The following is a 19982-nucleotide window of genomic DNA, read 5'->3' as shown; positions in this document are numbered from 1 at the left end:
GAGAGATATCGTGGCGCTGGTGGATGGGCCTGAGCTTGACAAGAAAAAGAGGGTTTTAATTGCTTATACCTACCAGAACACCCTACACTCTATTTGGCGGGAGAGGAATGCTCGGGCGCCATGGTGACATCACGTCTACGGTGGAGAAGCTAATTCTACTGATTGAGAAAAATGTTCGTAATCGTTTAAGCACGATTGGGAATGGCGGGGCTGATACCATTCAAACCTGGTTCGCGGCAAGACTTTACTCAGATTAGCATAAACATTTTGAAATCAGTTTTGTAAACAAACGACTTTGCACCTGCATTGTAAAAACGTTTATTTTTTTCTTGAATCTAATTTAACATTATATTCAAAAAAAAGTAAAGAACATCCAATTCATATGAATGATTTTTCTTCACGTCAAAAACTGCTCGTATTTGCTTAGATTTCCACTTGTGCCTCATGTGGGACTTCAAATCACCAAGAATAAGCTGTTTCAAGCCCCTGGAATCCCGTCTCAACTTCAATTTACACAGAAACCTTGACATATGTGTCTGTCTCATCCTTCTCCAATACTTAAAGTTGTTCCCTTTCCACTTTGATCCAACTTAAGCAATAGAATCAGAACTGATGTGCTTGTTGTCTTCTCTGGAACGAGTTGATGTTTGACTTGAATTTTCCAAGCTTTAGAATACTTCCACCATTTCTTTTTACTTGTTATGCCTAGAGTGATGTGATCAAACAGTTTGTGTGAAATATGTTTAGCAATGACACTTGTCGATTGCTGATACAACCCATCCACCAAGACATCTGTTGTCTACCTTGACACCGGATGTTTCCATAACTAGCAGCACTTTGCTATCAAAATTCTCTTCGATTACAGCCATTCCTGCTTGATTGCTTGTCCTGAAGCAATTCCTTTTGCTGGCTCAGTAGAAACAATTGCACCAGTAACTCCATTTTCAATTAACCTTCAATCTCCGATCAATGGCACGCAGTTCTCGATCCAGTGAATTCAATCGTCCATAAATCTTCATGAATTTGGTCGACACAGCTTCGTTTTCCTGAAACTCTCGTTGTTGAATCGACACTGCAGCGATATAATTCACCAATTCTTCGATCTGAACGTCTATATGCACCATGTGATAGAGTTTGAACTCTAGAAGTTCCTTTACAGAATCTACCATACCGATTACAACTACCAACAGAACTGATTACAATCTATAAACTCTCAAACTGGAATCTCTCAACAATCTCATTGGATTCTCACAGGCTTAAAGCATGGTCATAAACTCATGGCGTTTGTGTTCCCACTCACAATCGACTATAGCAACGGTCTCTTCTATTTACACAGTTGAGATTCTTCAACTACAAACCCTCCGAACGAACCAGAGCCTTCTCTTCCACGAGCCAGCTTTGCACTCAAGTCAACTGATTCCTTTGACTCACTCACTTCAGCCTCAAACTTGATTGATATTATCAACCTCACCATCATCCACCATAGAGGCAAAACATTCATTATTCCTTGGACAGCAAAATCTGCATAAATAATGTATATATACACATGATTACAATCTTTATGGACTTATTAGTAAACAAAACAAAACTGCAGCTTAGTAGGTTTCATCAGATTACAGTAATTCACAACGACATAAAGAGTATAAAAAGCAAAACATATATACCTCATCCGTTCAGAGCATCTTTGTCACCGATGGTCAGCTTGTTGACCCCTTTATAATCATCACACAGCTCCACCCCACCGGCTGCGTTGTTTCTTCGAGAAAGAACCCAGAGACATCTCTTCATTAGGAGTAACAGTTTAAGTCACAACATAGTCAGTACTATTTTTTGTGATCATTGACAGCTTTGTAATGCTCGCAGAAACAGAGACCACATGTATATAGCTTCCCATCCTTGGGGTTTTTTAATCATCTGTTCTATATCAAAAGAGTATGCCCCAATAACATAGAACGATTGTCTCAACACTTGTCAACAGCAATTCTCTTATCCATAACGTCTAAAGCTACTAGATCATAATCCTGACACTCTGTGACAACAAGTGAACACATAGACATTTAAATTTCATACACAACAAACAAAAATCTGGATTTTTGGAAACAAAGTAAATAAAAGTAGTAACAAACCAGTAGGTAAGTCTACTGTAATCCAATGAAACAAGAGGGAACTTTTTGACTGTATCAATTTCTCCAACATTCGAATCGCTCTTCATGATCTCTTTTAGATTTGTCCGTTCCAGTGTCGGGTTAAACATTTTGGTTTGGTGGGTTTCTTTCAATTTGGTTGGGTTGACTTTTCGGTTTACTTCCAATCCAAGGGTTCAATTTTAATTTGGGGGACAAAAGAATGGTTGTTTTTTTGGTTCAATTGATATTTGGGAAAAATTCAGCTAGTACAAAAATAAATGGGCATAAGAGCCAAAGAGATAGGGTGGACCACAAAGAAAATAGTCCACATGAGATGACGAAGAGCTGTCCAAAAGTGAATCGCCAGTCGCAATACGACAAATTGCCACATTGGAATACAAAGATTCCGATGGGTTTTTGAAAACCTAACTCGCACTAAAGATGATGAATCTTCAGCTCCCTGAAAAAGGAGGCAACATGTAGGGTGGGAACAAATTCCCAAGAGTCGAGTGCCCAAATAAGGATTTGAGATAAAGCCACCTTGCCACACCACGTTGAAATATCTAAACAAAGAGGTTACCGAAAAACGTAGAATAAGAGGAGACCATGGCGACAAGAGATTGGAGCGAAGGAAAAAACACAAACACCACCACATAAAAATAGAGCAAGCTAAACAGGGGCAAAAGACACCATCATAAAGAAGAAGACACCTCCTACAATACACTCTGAATATGATGGCAAGATGAGCATATACCACCTTTTGCAAGAACACCCATGCGAGAGATGTGTCAACTAAAAAGGAAAGTCTCTCCGTGAGAGAGGAGGAAAGTGGCATATATATCTCCCAGAAGGAGGAAAAAATCGTCACCGATGCATATATACCAGAGTCTAAAAATTCACAAATACTACAAGTACACAAAACTGATAGCCTTTGTGACTGTTTTTTTGTGCTTATAATTCTTCCTTTGAATAGTACTATAATTTGCTTTTAGACTTGACCTTTTTTCAGTGTCACGCTTCAAAAATAAACAAGTTAGTGTGATACTCTTCAAAGTAGAAGTTTGCAAATTAAGTGATCTCTCCAAGCAGTAGGAAAATGACAAGATATCACACTCTTTGATGGAGGAAATTGAGGTTACAAGACCCTTATAGTCAATATAAAACTCATTTAAAATAGTCACTACCAACATAATTACACACTGATCCAACAACCATGAAAGCAAAAGCTGGCCCATATTTTTTAAAAATCGTTTTGGGCTCGTTAGGCCCACTAACAGAAAACAAGATATCTGGCCCAAACGCCAGAGAAACAGCAACTGGCCCACCAACATTAGGGTTTCTTCTTCCCTTACTCCGCCGACAAAGAGGAAATAACGTTTAACCAGAGAGATGAAAAGCTCGTCGGCGAAGCATTTCAGATTCGTGAACTCAATCTCACCCACGGTTGGGAGGGGGCACTTTGGACAGCTTGTAGAATCGACTTATCAACTGAGTTAAATGTTGGACATAGGGGATGCTTGGTCGTGCCAAAGGGAGTTCTCGACGACGGCAAGATGTCTCGTCGGAAAAAGGAAAGAAAGGAGGTTGACGGTGGAGAGTTTCACGTGTGTCAGCATCGAAGGCATGTGACCTAAGGTTGCCAATGATGCAGCTTGTGGCAATAGATCTGGATGAACGAAATCGGGTCATGGTGAAGGCCACAGATCCGGTGGTGGCGGAGGGTACAGTGGAGAGTTTGACGACGGTATACGGTGGTAAGGATCTTTGGGAAACGCGCCAGAAGATTCTAGATCCGGCGGAGGGTTTGTTTATAAGATGAGTCGGGGATCGGAGGTTGACAAGATCTCGTCGTGTCAGCAACAACAGAGTATAGAAAGATGATATCTTCGGGACTTTAAGCGGGATCCCGAGAAGATTTACAGTAGGATTCAAGCAGAGTATGTGCATAGGTCGTTGCTTTGGACTATGTGTATTCGAACTGGATCTCGCTGGGGAAAGGATCGACCGGCGGAAGGGGAGCTAGAATCTCGCCGGAAAAGGCCGACAGAGGGAAAGAAGCATGAGCTCTGCAAGGATAATAAAGTCTCCGGCCACCAGATCTAATGTGATAGACATAATACGGTGGTCGGGAAAGATAGAAACTGAAAACAAACATGGGCTAGTGAGCTTCGTACAGCAGGGAAAGAGAGGGGAACGAACGGTCCGACGCCGGCGAGCAACTGCTCTACCGGCGTTGGAAAGAGTTAACTCGAGGCTTGTCTCGGAAATAGTGCAAGAGTAGTTATTGTAGACAGAGAGTGAGAAGATGGAGAATGTAAAGTTGGAAACTTGGTTTAGTTTCTGTTATGCTCTCTCTCTCTCTCTCTCTCTCTCTCTCTCTCTCTCGTTCAATTCCATAACAGATTACTACTTTTAGCCATGAACGGAGTAGATGAGAAGTTTCTGAAAGTAGAAAGAACTTCAAATTTCTCATTTAATTAACATCACTAAAATCAACCAAATCAAATCAGGCGAAAAAAAAAACAGAGAGCAGCGATGGGAGACGTGTTTCCTTTCCGCCGGCTAACGAATACAATACACAGAGCATCGACGATGGGAGACGCGATCCCTTTCCGCGGGTTAGCCAGATTGTACGCGATTCAGCTCTGCTACATTGTTGCAAGCTATGTCCTCCTTGCGTTCTTTATAGTTCATGAGCTCCAAGTCGTCATTTCACACCTTATGTGGATGGTTTCGTGGAGAAACGGTTTAGAGTCGTCGTTTTTCTTCTTTGTGTAGCTTTAGTGGTTATGTACCTTTTTCGGAGCGACGAGAAGAAGTTAAATGATTGATTTTGGATAATGTTTATAATATAAATAAGAGAATTTCATAACTGTAGGTAAACTAAAAATTTACAAAATCAAAAATAAATCAATTTTCTTGACAAGTTTGGATGATGATTTTCTTTGGCATCACTTTAATGATAATTCTTATTAGTAAAACTCTATCAATATGTTATAATTATATTACATAGATATGATTAAGTATAACATATGCAAAAAATAAGCAAAACATATGCAAGAAATATAACTGTTTCCACCCCCAAAATTTAAATTAAAAGGTTACTCCATCATTGATTGTCTACCTTAGAAGAATAAAGTTTCAAATAAGTAAAATCTAACTATAATCTATATGTTGAAATTAAAACAAAAATTCAAGATAAATAAAATTACCAAGTTTCCACTTTTGTCTTGATGAACCAAAACAAGTGGAATTGACACTTTTCCCACTGAAAATTTTTTCCAATTACGAAATTTAGGTTTTTTTCCTCAATTTCAATTTCAGGTTAACTTTTTGGTTTGATGGATCGACCTTTCGGTTTAGTTACAAGCTAGTTTATCCGGTTCAAATTTTAATTTTGTCCAATTGCAATTATAGAAAAAATCAGTCACGTGGGTTTGATTTTTACATTTGACAAAAAAAGGCGACTCAAGCGTGAGAAAAAGAAAACTCGAATGGCAAAAAATGATTAAGAGATGATGTAGTGTTATTATTGCTTAGTAAATTCTTTTAATTAGAAAATAGAACCTAATAAGGTTTTATAGGCAAACTCGTATCCAACCCAAACCCGGTTTTTTGGGTCAAGTTCCGAATTGGATATTCAGGTACGGTACCCGTTTGGGTACCCATTAAACCCGAACATATAAACATATAAACATATTTATCATTAATATAATGCAATTACCCCAAAATTATAATCATAATTTTGAATATTTCATTTAGTTTTATACCTAAATCTCAAAAATAATCAAAATATCTAAAATATTTTGTTATGTAAGTCAAAACTTAACTAAATTTAATTAAATTTAATTATATTTTTTCGGGTACCCGGTAGTTCGGGTACTAATCGGGTTCTAAAATTTGTAACCCAAACCGACCCGAACCCCATAGTACCCAAACCGAACCGAACCAATATATCTAAAAATACCCAATAGGTTCTATTTTTTTAAACCCGTTTACCCGAATCCGAATGGGTAATACCCGAATCCGAACAGGTTACCCGAATGCCCAGCCCTACTTTTAATGTTAGTTAGTTATTATCTAATTGGGACATAAACAAAATTGTCAGCTGAAAAGATAAACTGTTAAAAAATAGTGTAGAACTATTACATAATAGTACAAATGGAAAAATAGTTGTACATAAAAGTTGTAAAAAAAAACTAAGAATACAATTTTTAATAAAGCTTTTAGACAATGTACATTGTTTTATATTTTTTCAAACACCCTTCTTTTAAATTTTTATCACTCCACATCATCTTCTCTTTCTTCAACCAAATAATTCAACATCCATTCAATATTTATCGTATACAATGGTTTTGTTTAATAAAATTCAACACCTTGCTCCATTTATTTTAATATGTTCAAATGAAATAAAACCAGTACCTATTTATAAATATGAAAATAATAAATTTTGATGTAAAGCAAAATAAAATAAAAATTTGATTACTATAAAATAAATAATGTCAAATAGTTAGGATGAAATTAAAAGTATAAAGAACTTTAGCAGCCAATAATAATGTATCATGTGTCTTTGGTCCCAACATTTGTTTATTCAACATGTTAAAAAATTCACATAATTTAATCCACATAGATTTTATTTGTATTTTTCAACATATTCATTGTATGAATTGAACAATTGAATTGACTATTCAACACCTCCATTGTACATAGTCTTTGTATGATTGGTAAATTTTAAAACTGTATATTTATACTGCTTTTGTAAAGTGTTTACCAATTCATACCATTGCTTTGAATACAAATTTTCGTATTATTGCTTGCTTATCCAAAGATAATTGACAAAATGTAACAATTTTTACCGCTTATGCTCAATACTTTGTAAACAATTCAATAACAAGTACCTCAACAAGTATCGAGAACATCCCATAATAAGACTCAAAGAACAATTTTTGAGTCTAGAATTTTTGCATTCTTCCGAATCTATCCTCCACACTCTGTCTAATGTCGACTGGTCACTCTCACAAATCACATGCCCCATTTCTTATTCTCCCTCCTCTATTTATAGATCCTCTCAAGCCAAAACTTCCTTTATGTTACAAGTTTGTCACTTCTTTTAAACCACCTCCAGCTAAACTCATGTGCCTTGTACACTCTTCTCACTTCTCAGCTACAATATGTCTCTTTCTCCTGAACTATACTCTTTTGTAGCTTATCAGTTGTATCCAACTCACAACTCTTTTTCAAGCCCGCTAAATACTCTCTAATCTGCGACTTCTCTTTAAACTTGAATCTCCATGAGTTTGATCAAATTCCCAACCAATTTTCTCAGCTTTTTCTTCATCACAGAGAAATAAATCCTGCTGTCCACAGTTGCAGAAGACAATATGAGAAGACTTCATTCAACAACAAGCAACCAACTCACAAAACCCTTTTCTCAAACAGAACCATTAAAACAATGTAATGAGAAACGTGAAAGATAAGAGTTGAATATTAAAATTGTGAAGTAGCTTCAGATGATAAGCTGCAGGTATTATACTCTTCAAGATCTCAAATGGGAGTAAATATAATGTGGTAAACACACTATTTTGGACCACAACAAAACTTTATTCCAATGAAGTGCCCAATATATAATCATCTCTGCTGACAAATTAGGCATTTTCCACATGAGCTTAGACATATTGAACTGCTTTATATAATTTTTCAAGCTGTGAAATGGTTTTGGATTCTTCGTTTGAACATCCAAGATTTAGGGAAACAAACTAAGCCACTATCTATGGCTTCAATACCTTGTAGGCATCCAAGTGAACCATGTTGCTTCCTGAAATCTTTCAACCTTCTTTTCATCAAGTAATTTAGTTTTGTGCCTAGTTATAATCTGGATTGATCTTGGTCATCTCTTTGTTTCGTTATCTGATAATTTGTCTCTTAGATCTTTAAGAGCATCGACTACTTCAGAATCAAGATTGTGTTTCAGCAATCTCCCTTGGAAAGATGTGGACCTGTAATTAAAAAAAGTAGTCAGAATTTTCTCAGTTTTTGTTCTGGTTAGCTCCAAGCACAGAATTTAAAAACGCAAAAACAATCCAATGTACCTTGTTTCTTGCATCATTCTCTCAACCTCCTTATGCATTGATTTGATCTACAATATGATATTTCACAAGATCACATGAAACTCAAATCACAAATATACAAAAAGGCAATCGATTTGGTGATCATACCTCAGAAACCAGTGCCTTGCTACTCCAAATATAAGCTCCCTGTCAAGAATTAGTCACCAAAATCAATAACAAGATCTGAGCATAACGATTGTATAACATCGTTATGATGGGAAATACCGCTCCATGAGCAGCTTGTTGTTGACAAACATCAGATGTTACAACCCAAACCTTGGGGCATCCATCTTCTCTCAAAGCAACCACCTATCAATTTCATGAATCTTATCAGAAATGAAGAAACATGGACAATGATTCAAAAAAAAACCCTTCTGTTTGAACTTTGAACCCTATGGGGTAAAGAGATAATTTCTTCCTTGCCTCTTTTTCAATCCAAGAGTCAGCGCAAGTTTCTCCTGAAAAAATCACATCAACACTGGCCAAAAAGGAGAAACCTTATTGAGTTTTTAAAGTAAAGAAGGATTTCTGAAGAAAACTATTAAGACGGAAAAAGGCCAAATGACTATACCCTGCAAAGTCTTCCTTGTGAGTAGGGAGACCAGACATGAGAGCATCAAAGACAACCACTACCTTGACCTCTACAACAAATTAAAAATCAAATTGTCGCATTAGCCAAAATGAGCCGTAGATGAAACCAAATGTAAATTCTTAGAAAGTTCGTACCTTTCACCATACTAAAGGACACAAGTTCATCAACTAACTTCTGCCGAGCAACGTCAAGCCTTCCATTCATGAAATGTTTCTTTAGCTTCATCCAATATCCACACACATTATAACCATCAACAAGCAAAACAGGAACTGCGTCGTCCAATAGACCCTGGTTCGTGCTGTAAAACCGCTTTCAGGGAATAACAAAACATTCCTTAGAAATTTCAAACCTCAAAAATCATTCTCCAAACAACTTGAAGATGGTAAAATGAGAAACTTAATACATAGTGAGTAATTACTAGTATAGCGTATTTGTAGGATCACGGTAGAGCTCGTTATCATCCGGTAACTCGTCTTTCTCTGCTTTCTTCTTCCTGTAACTAGTCGCTGGCTTAGCCGTGCCAGATCTTCTGCTCTGAAACTCCTACACATATATATATCATACAATTCCAAATATTAGAATTTAGACAAATCCTTGAATACTAATGGTTAGACAAAAATATGACACTACTACATGCCTTCCATAACTTGAGAAGCTGCAAGTTATGCTTAACGTTGGATTTGATTCTCGGTGGTTCTGGCTCTGAATCCTGCTATCAAAAACCATAATCAAATCAATGGTTTGCAAAATGCTCAATGAACATTCACCATATCCATAAACTCCAATCTGAGAATTTCAGAATTCAACCAAATCTATCAACATTATTGATCAAATCAATGACTACAAAATGCTCATCATATCCATACCATAACACCAATATATATACATCATAAAAGGGACCCAAATTAATCAAATTCCATTAAAATTCTCTGGAATTCTCATTTAGTTCTCAAAGAGGAAACCTTTACAATAAAATGTGTATCGTGTATGGACCTTAAAAGAAGAAGATTGAGGTTTCTTGCTTTTTCCTCCCATCTTCACCACCAAAACTCTACAGCTATCGGAGGAGCAAGATGAAGAAGACCGGTAAAAGTAAGCGGAGGAGCAGGAGGAGGAACCACCTCTATGCGGCGGTGCTCCGGCGGTTTTCATCTATTGACTAGTGTTTTCATTCGTCACGAAAAAAGTCTATATAGCTCAACTAGTGGATAATATCATGTCAACGTTATGTTTCTTCTATCTTCAAGAAAGAAAAAAAAAAATCAAATTTTTATTTCAAGTTAACAAAAAAAAAGGATCCTTTTTTACTGCAACAACAGTTAAAAACCCAATTTTTATAGTTAAAGAGAGAGAGAGAAAAATCAAATCTTTGTGAGCTTTTACGATCATCAATGGCGAAAGAGACAGTGTGTGTGACCGGAGCTAATGGTTTCATCGGATCTTGGATAATCCAAACGTTGATTGAGAAAGGTTATACCAAAATCCACGCTTCGATTTACCCAGGATCCGACCCGAATCATCTCCTGAAACTACCCGGATCGGATTCTAAGATCGAGATCTTCGAAGCGGATCTCTTAGACTCCGACGCAATCTCCAGAGCTATCGATGGATGTAGTGGAGTGTTCCACGTGGCGTCACCTTGTACGTTGGATCCACCGGTAGATCCAGAGAAGGAGCTGGTCGAACCGGCGGTTAAGGGAACGATCAATGTGTTGGAAGCTGCTAAGAGGTTTAATGTCAGACGCGTGGTGATCACGTCATCTATCTCCGCCTTGGTTCCTAACCCTAATTGGCCGGAAAGAGTTCCCGTCGATGAGTCCTCGTGGACCGATCTCGATTTTTGCAAGTCGATGCAGGTCCGTTAAATTTTGGTTTAAATATTATTTTTAAATTGGTTTGTGATTATTTTATTTATAAATTTAATTAATATTATATTTGTAACAATTTGTGTATATGATTTCGATTTTAGAAATGGTATCCAGTTTCGAAGACATTAGCTGAGAAAGCAGCTTGGGAATTTTCGGAGAAGCATGGAATCAACATTGTGACAATCCATCCATCAACATGTCTCGGACCACTTCTGCAACCGAACCTAAACGCAAGCTGTGCCGTTTTGCTACAGCTTTTACAAGGCTCCACCGAGACGCAAGAGCATTACTGGCTCGGTGTGGTGCACGTGAGAGACGTGGCTAAAGGTCAAGTGATGCTGTTCGAAGAACCTGAAGCTTCTGGTCGGTTTCTATGCACTAATGGGATTTATCAGTTCAGTGAGTTTGCTGCTCTCGTGTCCAAGCTCTTTCCTGAGTTTTCTATTCACAAGTTTGATAAAGAGACTCAACCCGGGCTTACGTCTTGTGATGACGCGGCTAAGAGATTGATTGAGCTCGGGCTGTTTTTTACTGCTGTGGAAGATGCGGTTAAGGAGACGGTCCAGAGTCTTAGAGACAAAGGGTTCCTCTGAGAATGTACTAGTTATCTTTGCAAATGTCAAACTCTTAAGACCTTTATTGTATAATACAAGTAGAGGAACTAAGAAGTACTATGATACATATACGATAATATGAATACAAGTAATTATTATCATCATTGTTGTTGTTGACTGCGAGGTATTATTGACTATTGAGCTGAGAGCAGCTTACGGTTCGCAGAATCAGTTGGTGGAAGGAGCATCTGGCTGCTTCTCTGGGACAGCATTTTGAAAAGCAGGAAGATCATTGTATGACTCGTAACACTTTGCAAGAGTCGGGTACGGTTCCTGTGGAAATCCATACGAATGCGTTTGACCAAATTGTAGAAATTAAAACCGCAAAAGTACCATGTTACTACAATAGGACTATCTTTGTATCATATGATTCATGCTACCGCAAAACTGATCAAGGATTCAAGGCATTTGAGGATATACTACAACCTAGACCTGAAACAAATTTAGGTATCAGAAACATAGTTTAAAGAAGGAAAAGTACCATGTTAATCTGGAATCTGTTGATTGCTCCATGGATCTGTGGTGCTAGAAAGAGATCAGCCTGCAAAACAATGTTTCATGGCTTTAACACTTGTCTACGTACTGCTTTATAATAAGGGTAGTATTCTAAAGTGACAAAAGAATCACAGTCCAGAGAGATTTAGAGCAGTATACCAGGTGAATTTCATCACCGGTGGCATGTTTCCCAGCACAACTCACCAACAGCTTCTCAAGAGCTGAAAGAGAAATGAGACATAATTACATAGATCAGTATGAACCTTTATAAGGCAGAAAATAATAACAGTAACATCAAAGAGGTGAATGGTACAACTTCGTATTACCAAGCATAAAACATAAATAACTGAGAAACAAGTAAGACTTTCACGCTCTTCTACCACAGTATATCAACTACTTACAAGATTGTACTGGTACTTGATTACGTTTCTGTATCTTATAACTTATGCCAATAAAAGAATAGATAATGATAGATTAGAGATCACATACATGTGAACCCTTTGGTGATAGCATTATTAACCCAAGCAGTTTTCTCCTCAGTGTTTATCTTTTCCTCGATATACCTCTGTAAATGAGGAAAATGAAGTAACGAAATTTACTCTATTCCAACAGTAGAATCTAATAAATAGACATCAACCGCATGTCCTTACAATAACAGCCAGATTTTGATGAGGCTGTATGCCAGACAAGACAATACTCATCGCCTGAAATATATAGAACAAAAAAATGCGTCAGTGTGGAAAGCAGGAAAAATAAAGTTGGTATTGCTTATAACAACACAGCTACGCATTTAACAAAAACAGGACTTAAGAAAAGGCTTAATCGAAGTAACAGAAGACAAAGGATCAAAATACCTGGAAATTAACCGCCCGTTTGTGGAGGTCACGAGGTAACAGAGGTGGCTCAGGATATTTCTCATCCAGATACTGTCAGTAAATTAAAAAAAAAAAAAACACACATAAATCAAGAATGATGAAATGTTTCTTTCAATCCAAAAAACCACAAGAAGATAAAAAAGACCTCTAAGTCTGTATTACTGACCATTATAATGGCAAAAGAATCGTTAATGACAACATCTCCATCAACAAGAGCTGGTACAGTACCCATTGGATTGATCTTCTTGAAATCTTGAAGATCAAAACGATAAACTTTTAACATAAGAAACCAATCATCAGTAGATGCTTTTAAATGGCTCATAATCAATTACCTCTCATTCTACTACACATTCTCATCTAGTTCATCAATCAAGTTCACTATAACCTCGAAATCCGAATCAAAAGCAAGTAAAAAAAACTGGAAAACTACGAACCTGGATCGAACTGATTCCCTTTGAGCAAATTCACTGGTATATACTCATAATCAAGCCCTAAAAGCAATCAAACAAGAATCCAAATTTCAGAATCAAATAGTATAAACAAGACTCTTGTTCCGTTCACAAAATTGACTAGAAAGCGACAGCAAAATCATAGAGGAGACCTTTTAAAGCGAGGGCGATACGGACGCGATGAGCACACGAGCTTCTCCAGTAAGAGTAGAGCTTCAACTTCTCTGCGCCGGAATTCGCCTGATCAAATCGGTAAAAAAAAAAAGTTACGGGGGAAATTGAGCGGAGACGATTTTAAAAATTAGATAGAAAGAGATTTGATATTCAACCATGAAATCTCGTAGGAAGGAATTGTTGTTCTAAGCAGATTCTCCTGTAAAGAGTTGATAACAGAGTCGTTGTGGGTCATTTTGAGATTTGTATTGTGTATAGCGAAGAAGAAGAAGTGGCGAATTCGGAGACGACAACCCTGGAAAAAAACAAAATTATCATATTTGTCTTTTAGCGTCTCAAAGTTTAGAGCATTGGAACAACTTATACGTATTGTGTTAGAGGAGTTGGCAACCGATTTTTTTTAAAAAAGACAGTGAGACGTTTGCCCTAGCCGCTCTCTCTGGCACGAACCTCAAAGACTTCAACCCTCGGCGGCGTCGAATCAAATCAATGTCGTCGGGAAACTGCTCCGGCATCCTCGTGTTCCCCTCTTCTACCTAAGTCCACTTTTTGTCTGTTTCAACGGTGAACGTTTCGGAGGTTCACCAAATTTACGCTCAATAAATCCGGCCATGCTTCAGCTTCATCCCCTCCACCTCCCTCTGTCTCTTCCGGTGGTTTCTCCCAGTGAGGTGATTCTCACGAGTTACCAGCCCCAAATGCAAAATCTGAGACTCCAATTCGCCTCCCTCACCTTGTGTTTCGTCCTTGCCACATGCGTCCCTTGAAGTCAATTTTATTATCTCTCTGCTCTTCGGATCTAGGTCCCCTCACCAAGCTGGTTGTTTGGTCGCAGTTGGACAGGAGCTCTGTGTTGACGACAACCCTGGAAAAAACCAAAATTATCATCTTTATGGCCTGAATGCTATCAAGAACAAATCAAAAAAGCTAGGATTTATGATCTCCTCTAGCAAAGTCTGAAGAATATCGGCATTATGACCATATCTCATAGAAATGTGGTTATCAAAACTTCCTCAAGAAAGCCATTCCCAACTTCAATCCCTCTACCACCCTCTTCCTTGCCAATGAGCCAAATAAACCATTGTGTCTCTCGACTATGGAAACCCATTCAACGTCCCAATGTCAATTTGATAAGGACCATCAACCACATCTCCACCTTGCTTGTGAATGTGGCGTCGAAGCACCTTGAGCTCACTTGCGGTTTGATGCTTTACTCAAATCTCCAACACCTCTTGGCCATGACTATTGATTTACCTATCTTTCAGTTTGTCGCTTATGTTTACTATTCAGCTTTAGCTTTGAAAACTCTCAAACTTTGTAATCCTATTTATTTTGTCTGATGAATAAAAGAAAGCCTTGTTTGTTCAAAAAAAAAAAAAAAAGGAGTTGGCAACCGACACTAAATACTATTTCCCTTCTTTGACCTATCTAGAAATCAAAGGATGCAAATTTCAACCTGTAGTAGGAACTGATGAAAAACTGGATCTTTTTCTACGATTGGTTGGTCTTGTCCTGATAGATGTTGGCATGAGTTCCCTAGATGACTTAAATTTGAGATTGGAAGCTGTGAGAAGTGTTAAAATATCAGGCTGTAATCTACTGAAACGAATGTAACATCTAATACTTTCAAGGCAGTTAAACTTATTTTGTGTAGATAAAAAAAAAATTTAAGTCTTCCAACTTCCAAGGCATCTCCCTTCAAAAATCATTTGTTAAACTAATGGTAGATAAATAATTGTACAAAGAGAACACAATCATATAAGTTTAAGTCTAATAAGAAAATACAAAATCATATCTTCTAGTTGATTATGCTCAATAGGGATTATTGTGAATTACGCAACAAATATCATATAAATATTTGAAGGCAGAAAATTATGCATATGAAAAAAGTGGATATTTTTATCATCGATGATATTGAAACTGTTATTATTACCCAAATGATATTGGAAATGAATTGCATGTGTTTTGTTTAATGCAACCAAAATTCACATATTGGTAAAATCCATTACATTTACATGGGTAAAGCTAAAAACAAACATCCAACGATACTGAATTTATGTATGATTTTAGAGAATAGTTTAATTGTTGTAAGATATATATTTTATTTGTTTGGAAATTTGATAGTTTACTTTAGTAAATTTTCAAAACAATTGGTTTTAAATAAGTTGTAAGAAAGGTAGACGTCAAAGTGACTAACCTAGCAAACCATGTAGCAATGGATGTTTAGAAGTTACCATTTTGATTTTGATATTTAAATTTACCATTTTTAGTGATGCAAATATACAATGTTTTCTTCTACATCAATTAGATTTAGCATTTTTTTTTTCTTCACAAAATTTTATGTTTTGTTAAATATATGTATAGTTTTTTTTCAAAATATATAGATTAAAAGCATAGAAGTATTTTATGTATCTCTAAGATAATAAGAATATTACTGAATTTTAAAAATTGAATAAATACAATTCTTATAGTGAATATTGAAATAAATATCCAAATTTATTGATATCGTTTTGTCTCGTATACCGTTTCCCTAGTTTGCATGTTCCTTAGGATATACAATTTGATTATTATTTTATAACATCTTGTGTTTAAGTACTTCTAAAAACAAATGTGGATTGTAAATTTGTTTTTGATGATTGCTTACGAGATGAACAAATCTTTTTTCATGTCATTTGATGATTACTTACAAGATCACTAACCTTGTCAACAGTAAAAGACTTAAAATACACTACTAGATCGCATAGAGCAACCAGATTTTCATACGCACTATTAAACCTAAATGCTTGTTTTATTTATTTCAATCATTGGAATCAGTCAAACACTAATATAATCCCAATCTTGACTAGTCTTTTCCTACTACAATCAGACATCTTTTTTTTACCCCTTTTGTTATTTACTCTTAAAACCTATCATAGCTTCTTGTCAACGTAATCCGGTTAAGGTAAACGCCGATTATCATCTTCTTCTTGTTGAGCAACATTCTTCATCTCATATCTCGCCTGTTTACTTACTGGAACTACTTCATCTTCATTAGCCTCTGTGTTTTGAATTTCTCTCAATGCTCTTTTAGCGTACACAGTGAAAGCAACAGTGGTCACAACCGCAATGATCAAGGAGATTACGTTGTACACTATCTCCACTGTTGTCAAGCGTTGATGTCCGTATTGCACATCCGCGAATGTTCTGATCAACCGACCACTGCATATGAATCCAGTTTTTAAATTAGGATTTCGAGTTTGTGATTTATCAGCTGTTTAAGTCCAGGAAGAGTAAAGACTGACCTGTAAATGTAGATGAATGCTTCTGGTACCATTCCTGCTATGGATCCGAAGAAGTAAGGCCAGAATCTCATGCTTGTCACGACAATTGCGTAGTTGAAAATCGTGTAAGGAAATGGGGAAACCCGAAAGATTGCCACAACTCTAAATTGATGGAACCAGCTTCCTTCAGCAGCTAGTCTAAGTACAGCAGCTTGACGAGGCCACCTTTTTAACCATTGCTGCATTTTGGTAATAACAAATATCATATCTACAAGTTAGTGATCTTGTAAGAAATCATCACAAGACTTGAAAAAGAAAAGATAAGTAAAGGATTCTTCGTACATGGAGGCGATCACGGAAGATTAGCCCGATTAGGTAAGGAAGAACCATGCCAATGGTGGTACCAACCATGATAATAACAAAACCCAGACCATAACCAAAAATCATCCCAGCTAACCACATGGAAGGACCAGAAGGAATCAAGAACACAGGAAACAAAGCCAGGGAAACAACAAGGACAATAGCGAGCGTAGGACGGCCAAATGCAGTTGCTTCCCATTGCAAAATTGGAATAAGAACCTTCAAATTAGAAACAAACCATTACAATCCAGAGAGCAGAGTTTGTGACATGTCACGGAAACTTGAGTTTTGAGCAAAAGAAAGTACCTTTTGGAACACAAACGGAACTCCCCATTTGCCAAAAACAAACGTAAGCAAGAGAGTAACAGCAAATATCCCCAAAGCTTTCACCCACCACATGAATTTCTGACTCCGCACCTCCGATTGAGATAGAGACAACACGGTTTCAGCAGCAGCAGCTTCATGAGCCACAACAAGCCGAACATACTCATTATCTTCCCTCATATGACCAACAACAGAATCTGTAATAATATCCTCTCTTGACTCTTTCAATGGGTTTGACATCAGTGTTCACAGCCTTAAAACTGCATCCAACAAGAATTGAACACCCAAATTCAATATCAGAGACACAAAATCACTATTCGTAAGCCATCAAAACAAGAACAAGCACTGTGCTATAACATGAGACCAACCAAAAACGGATCACAAACCCTAGAAGACGACATCAATAGAGACTGGAGAAGGCAAAGATGCTAAGCTTAAGCAACTTCAAAGATACTTACAAGGAAACGATAACAAAGAAGTAAAGCTAATTACAAAACTCTCCAAACATAGAAATTTCCGATTACGGCTAAAAGGGGAAAACAAATCAAAATCAAAATCAAAATCAAAATCTATCTATCTTAAAACCAAACAATCGAAGAACAGCAGTAGAGTAATCAAAATCACTTAGATCTCTCAATCAAAACAAGGATTTATAAAAGTAGAGCTAGGGTTTAACGAATCTCACGAAATCAATCACACACACACCACGCAGCAAACCTAAATCAAGCTTTTCGTGGTGGTAAACGACGGCGGAGGAAAACTAGTACGCCGTCGGAAAAAGTGGGGGAAGGGTTGTTGCGGCGGATTCACGTTCTTCGTTTCTCTCAGGTTTTAGTGCCGTTTGCTTCTCTCTAAACAATGAAGCGTGTTTTGTGTTTTGTTTAATTCTTTTTTAGAAATTGAAATTCAAATACAGAGATAAGAGTTTTGATTTTCCTTGCTTTTACTTTTTTCATTCTTTATATATATATATTTTTTTTTTGGTATTTGTCAGCTTAAGCTTTACTTTTCTCATTTTCTGGAATAACGAGTCAGACTATATTATAAAAATTTTACAAAGAATAATATTCCCACCCGTTGATCCTATATAATGCATACCTGACTTGACCTTTTTTAATACTAATTTGGTTTGTTAGTTTGGAGTTTGGATATTATTATCTTCCTAACCAAATCCTTAACCAACGAATCCTAAGCACAAAATAATACACAACATAAAATGTTAAAAATTACATACCAAACAAAATGTGTGGTATGTTTGGTTATATAAGTTTGGTAATACAAAAACAAGTTACAAATAATAATAAAATTAAAATTTTACCAAAACAATTTATTTGTGGTAAATTTTGTTATAAATTTTGGTATTATAACAGAATATACATTTTCCTTTAAAAAATCTATATTTTTTCTTTTGTAAATTCAAAGGTTGGAGATTATGTCATTTGAAATATAGTAATGAAAAGAATAATAAATAATCAAACATATATGTTAAAAATTTATCTAGAAAAAAAAACCAACTTTTGAATTTACAAAAGGAAAATGTATATTTGTTATATTATTTTGTTGTAAAACTTTATTATATAATCTTTAAGTAAAGTTGTATAATTTTTTTTATCTTCCGCTGTTTACAAAAAAACAATATATATATATATATATATATATATTTTTAATTTTGTCAATGCCGTGAATACTGATCAACATCAGTCAACGCTAGATTATGGCAAACAAAGCAACAAATTTGGATGGTTATGCTGTTGTACACATAACTCATGTTTATTTACTATGTATGTAAGTATGTTTTTATGTAAAAATAATAGTTAATGTAGTTAATAAAACATTTACTATGTATGTGATCATATGTTGATATATATTTGGTGTAGCTGACAATATTTTTTTTTCAATAACACAAATTACATGTAAATGTGTGATTGGTAAATGAGCCAACTTTTCAAAAAAAAAAAGTTTTTGAAATCCGCTTTCTAACAATTATCATTCAACGCCTAAGAAATGTGAGGCTAAAGAGGCAAAATTACTATATACAGTATATAAAACATAATAATGCTAGTTTAACTATCTTTTTAGGAATTAATTGCTTGGTCCTTCAACTCATTTTGCAACAGCAAACTACGACCAAATAAATCAAGCAAACAAAACAATTCCATTAGTTGTATAAATCTAACTTTTGTGATCGGTAGTTTAAACCAAACAATGATTAGAGATCTCGGTAACTAAACAACAAAATATGAATCTCGGTTTTAACAAACCAACAATTTACCAAAACTCAAAACTATATATATCATTACAACATTGGATGCTGCTGCTACAGTTAAACAGATGTTCAAAATTTCCAAAAATATAATAATAAGAAATTTTAATCTGTCTTGTTGTTGACCAACCATTCTGCAAAGAGGAAGCTTGGGGTTCCTTAGATCGTAGTAGTAAGCTTTGTGATCTGCTGAACCAAATGCTAAAGACCGACCTGAGTCTGACGGAAACTGGTGGACACAACATATGTTTGCCTTTGGCTTGATGGTTTCAATACTAACTCCCTGAAACAGAGGAAAACGAACTCTAACCGTTAATATACATCCGTCATATGAATGACTGAAAAAAGGTTTTGGCAAATTAAATTGGTGGACTGAGAGATGAGTGGTACTCTACCGGTAGGATGGTGCGGGATGGTGGAGTTGTTGTTGTTGGGTGGTGTGACGGACTCAATGGGTATGGGTTGAACATATACT

General features: G+C 36.2%; 4 protein-coding genes and 1 long non-coding RNA gene across 12 annotated transcripts; 1 reads left to right on the top strand and 4 right to left on the bottom strand.

Moving 5' to 3' along the window:
* Positions 1–302: 302 nt before the first annotated feature.
* LOC104790025 (uncharacterized) lies at positions 303–5432 on the bottom strand. Its single transcript, XR_768605.3, has 4 exons — positions 5339–5432; positions 2127–2271; positions 1665–2029; positions 303–1521 (listed from the first exon to the last, which is right to left on the bottom strand). It is a non-coding gene; the product is annotated as an uncharacterized LOC104790025 (long non-coding RNA).
* Positions 5433–6913: 1481 nt separating this feature from the next.
* On the bottom strand, positions 6914–10669 carry LOC104790022 (uncharacterized). 6 transcript variants are annotated; one of them, XR_015560238.1, is made up of 11 exons: positions 9819–10669; positions 9463–9534; positions 9244–9368; positions 8960–9123; positions 8805–8874; positions 8657–8711; positions 8459–8542; positions 8342–8380; positions 8216–8262; positions 7910–8122; positions 6914–7483 (listed from the first exon to the last, which is right to left on the bottom strand). XR_015560238.1 is itself a non-coding variant. In XM_010515712.3 (10 exons), the coding sequence occupies exons 1-10, from the start codon at positions 9975–9977 to the stop codon at positions 8014–8016; spliced, it is 924 nt and encodes a 307-aa protein (XP_010514014.1). In that variant the 5' UTR covers positions 9978–10669; the 3' UTR covers positions 7707–8013. The 6 variants fall into 6 exon arrangements, 2 of the variants coding, with proteins under 2 accessions (XP_010514014.1, XP_087311795.1); XR_015560237.1 differs by having other exon boundaries at positions 6914–7480; XR_015560240.1 differs by having other exon boundaries at positions 8960–9134; positions 9819–10056.
* Positions 10195–11411, top strand: LOC104790020 (cinnamoyl-CoA reductase 1-like). Its single transcript, XM_010515709.3, has 2 exons — positions 10195–10681; positions 10795–11411. Exons 1-2 carry the CDS (start codon positions 10217–10219, stop codon positions 11284–11286), a joined length of 957 nt encoding a protein of 318 aa, XP_010514011.1. The 5' UTR covers positions 10195–10216; the 3' UTR covers positions 11287–11411.
* On the bottom strand, positions 11303–14600 carry LOC104790021 (glutathione S-transferase Z1). Of its 2 annotated transcripts, none has more exons than XM_087455671.1 (10): positions 13456–14600; positions 13279–13366; positions 13112–13168; positions 12844–12929; positions 12657–12728; positions 12453–12506; positions 12292–12367; positions 11962–12023; positions 11789–11848; positions 11303–11580 (listed from the first exon to the last, which is right to left on the bottom strand). In XM_087455671.1, exons 1-10 carry the CDS (start codon positions 13456–13458, stop codon positions 11476–11478), a joined length of 663 nt encoding a protein of 220 aa, XP_087311797.1. In that variant the 5' UTR covers positions 13459–14600; the 3' UTR covers positions 11303–11475. The 2 variants fall into 2 exon arrangements, with proteins under 2 accessions (XP_087311797.1, XP_087311796.1); XM_087455670.1 differs by having other exon boundaries at positions 12844–12950; positions 13456–13676.
* Positions 14601–16069: 1469 nt separating this feature from the next.
* On the bottom strand, positions 16070–18331 carry LOC104790019 (uncharacterized). 2 transcript variants are annotated; one of them, XM_010515707.3, is made up of 5 exons: positions 17930–18331; positions 17227–17504; positions 16903–17139; positions 16582–16799; positions 16070–16498 (listed from the first exon to the last, which is right to left on the bottom strand). In XM_010515707.3, exons 2-5 carry the CDS (start codon positions 17482–17484, stop codon positions 16237–16239), a joined length of 975 nt encoding a protein of 324 aa, XP_010514009.1. In that variant the 5' UTR covers positions 17485–17504; positions 17930–18331; the 3' UTR covers positions 16070–16236. The 2 variants fall into 2 exon arrangements, with proteins under 2 accessions (XP_010514009.1, XP_010514010.1); XM_010515708.3 differs by having other exon boundaries at positions 17962–18300.
* Between the last annotated feature and the right edge of the window lie 1651 nt (positions 18332–19982).

Source organism: Camelina sativa, chromosome 6, assembly GCF_030686135.1.
Source record: "Camelina sativa cultivar CO46 ecotype springtype chromosome 6, ASM3068613v1".
NCBI lineage: Eukaryota > Viridiplantae > Streptophyta > Magnoliopsida > Brassicales > Brassicaceae > Camelina > Camelina sativa.
This window is presented reverse-complemented; position numbering and strand designations above follow the sequence as displayed.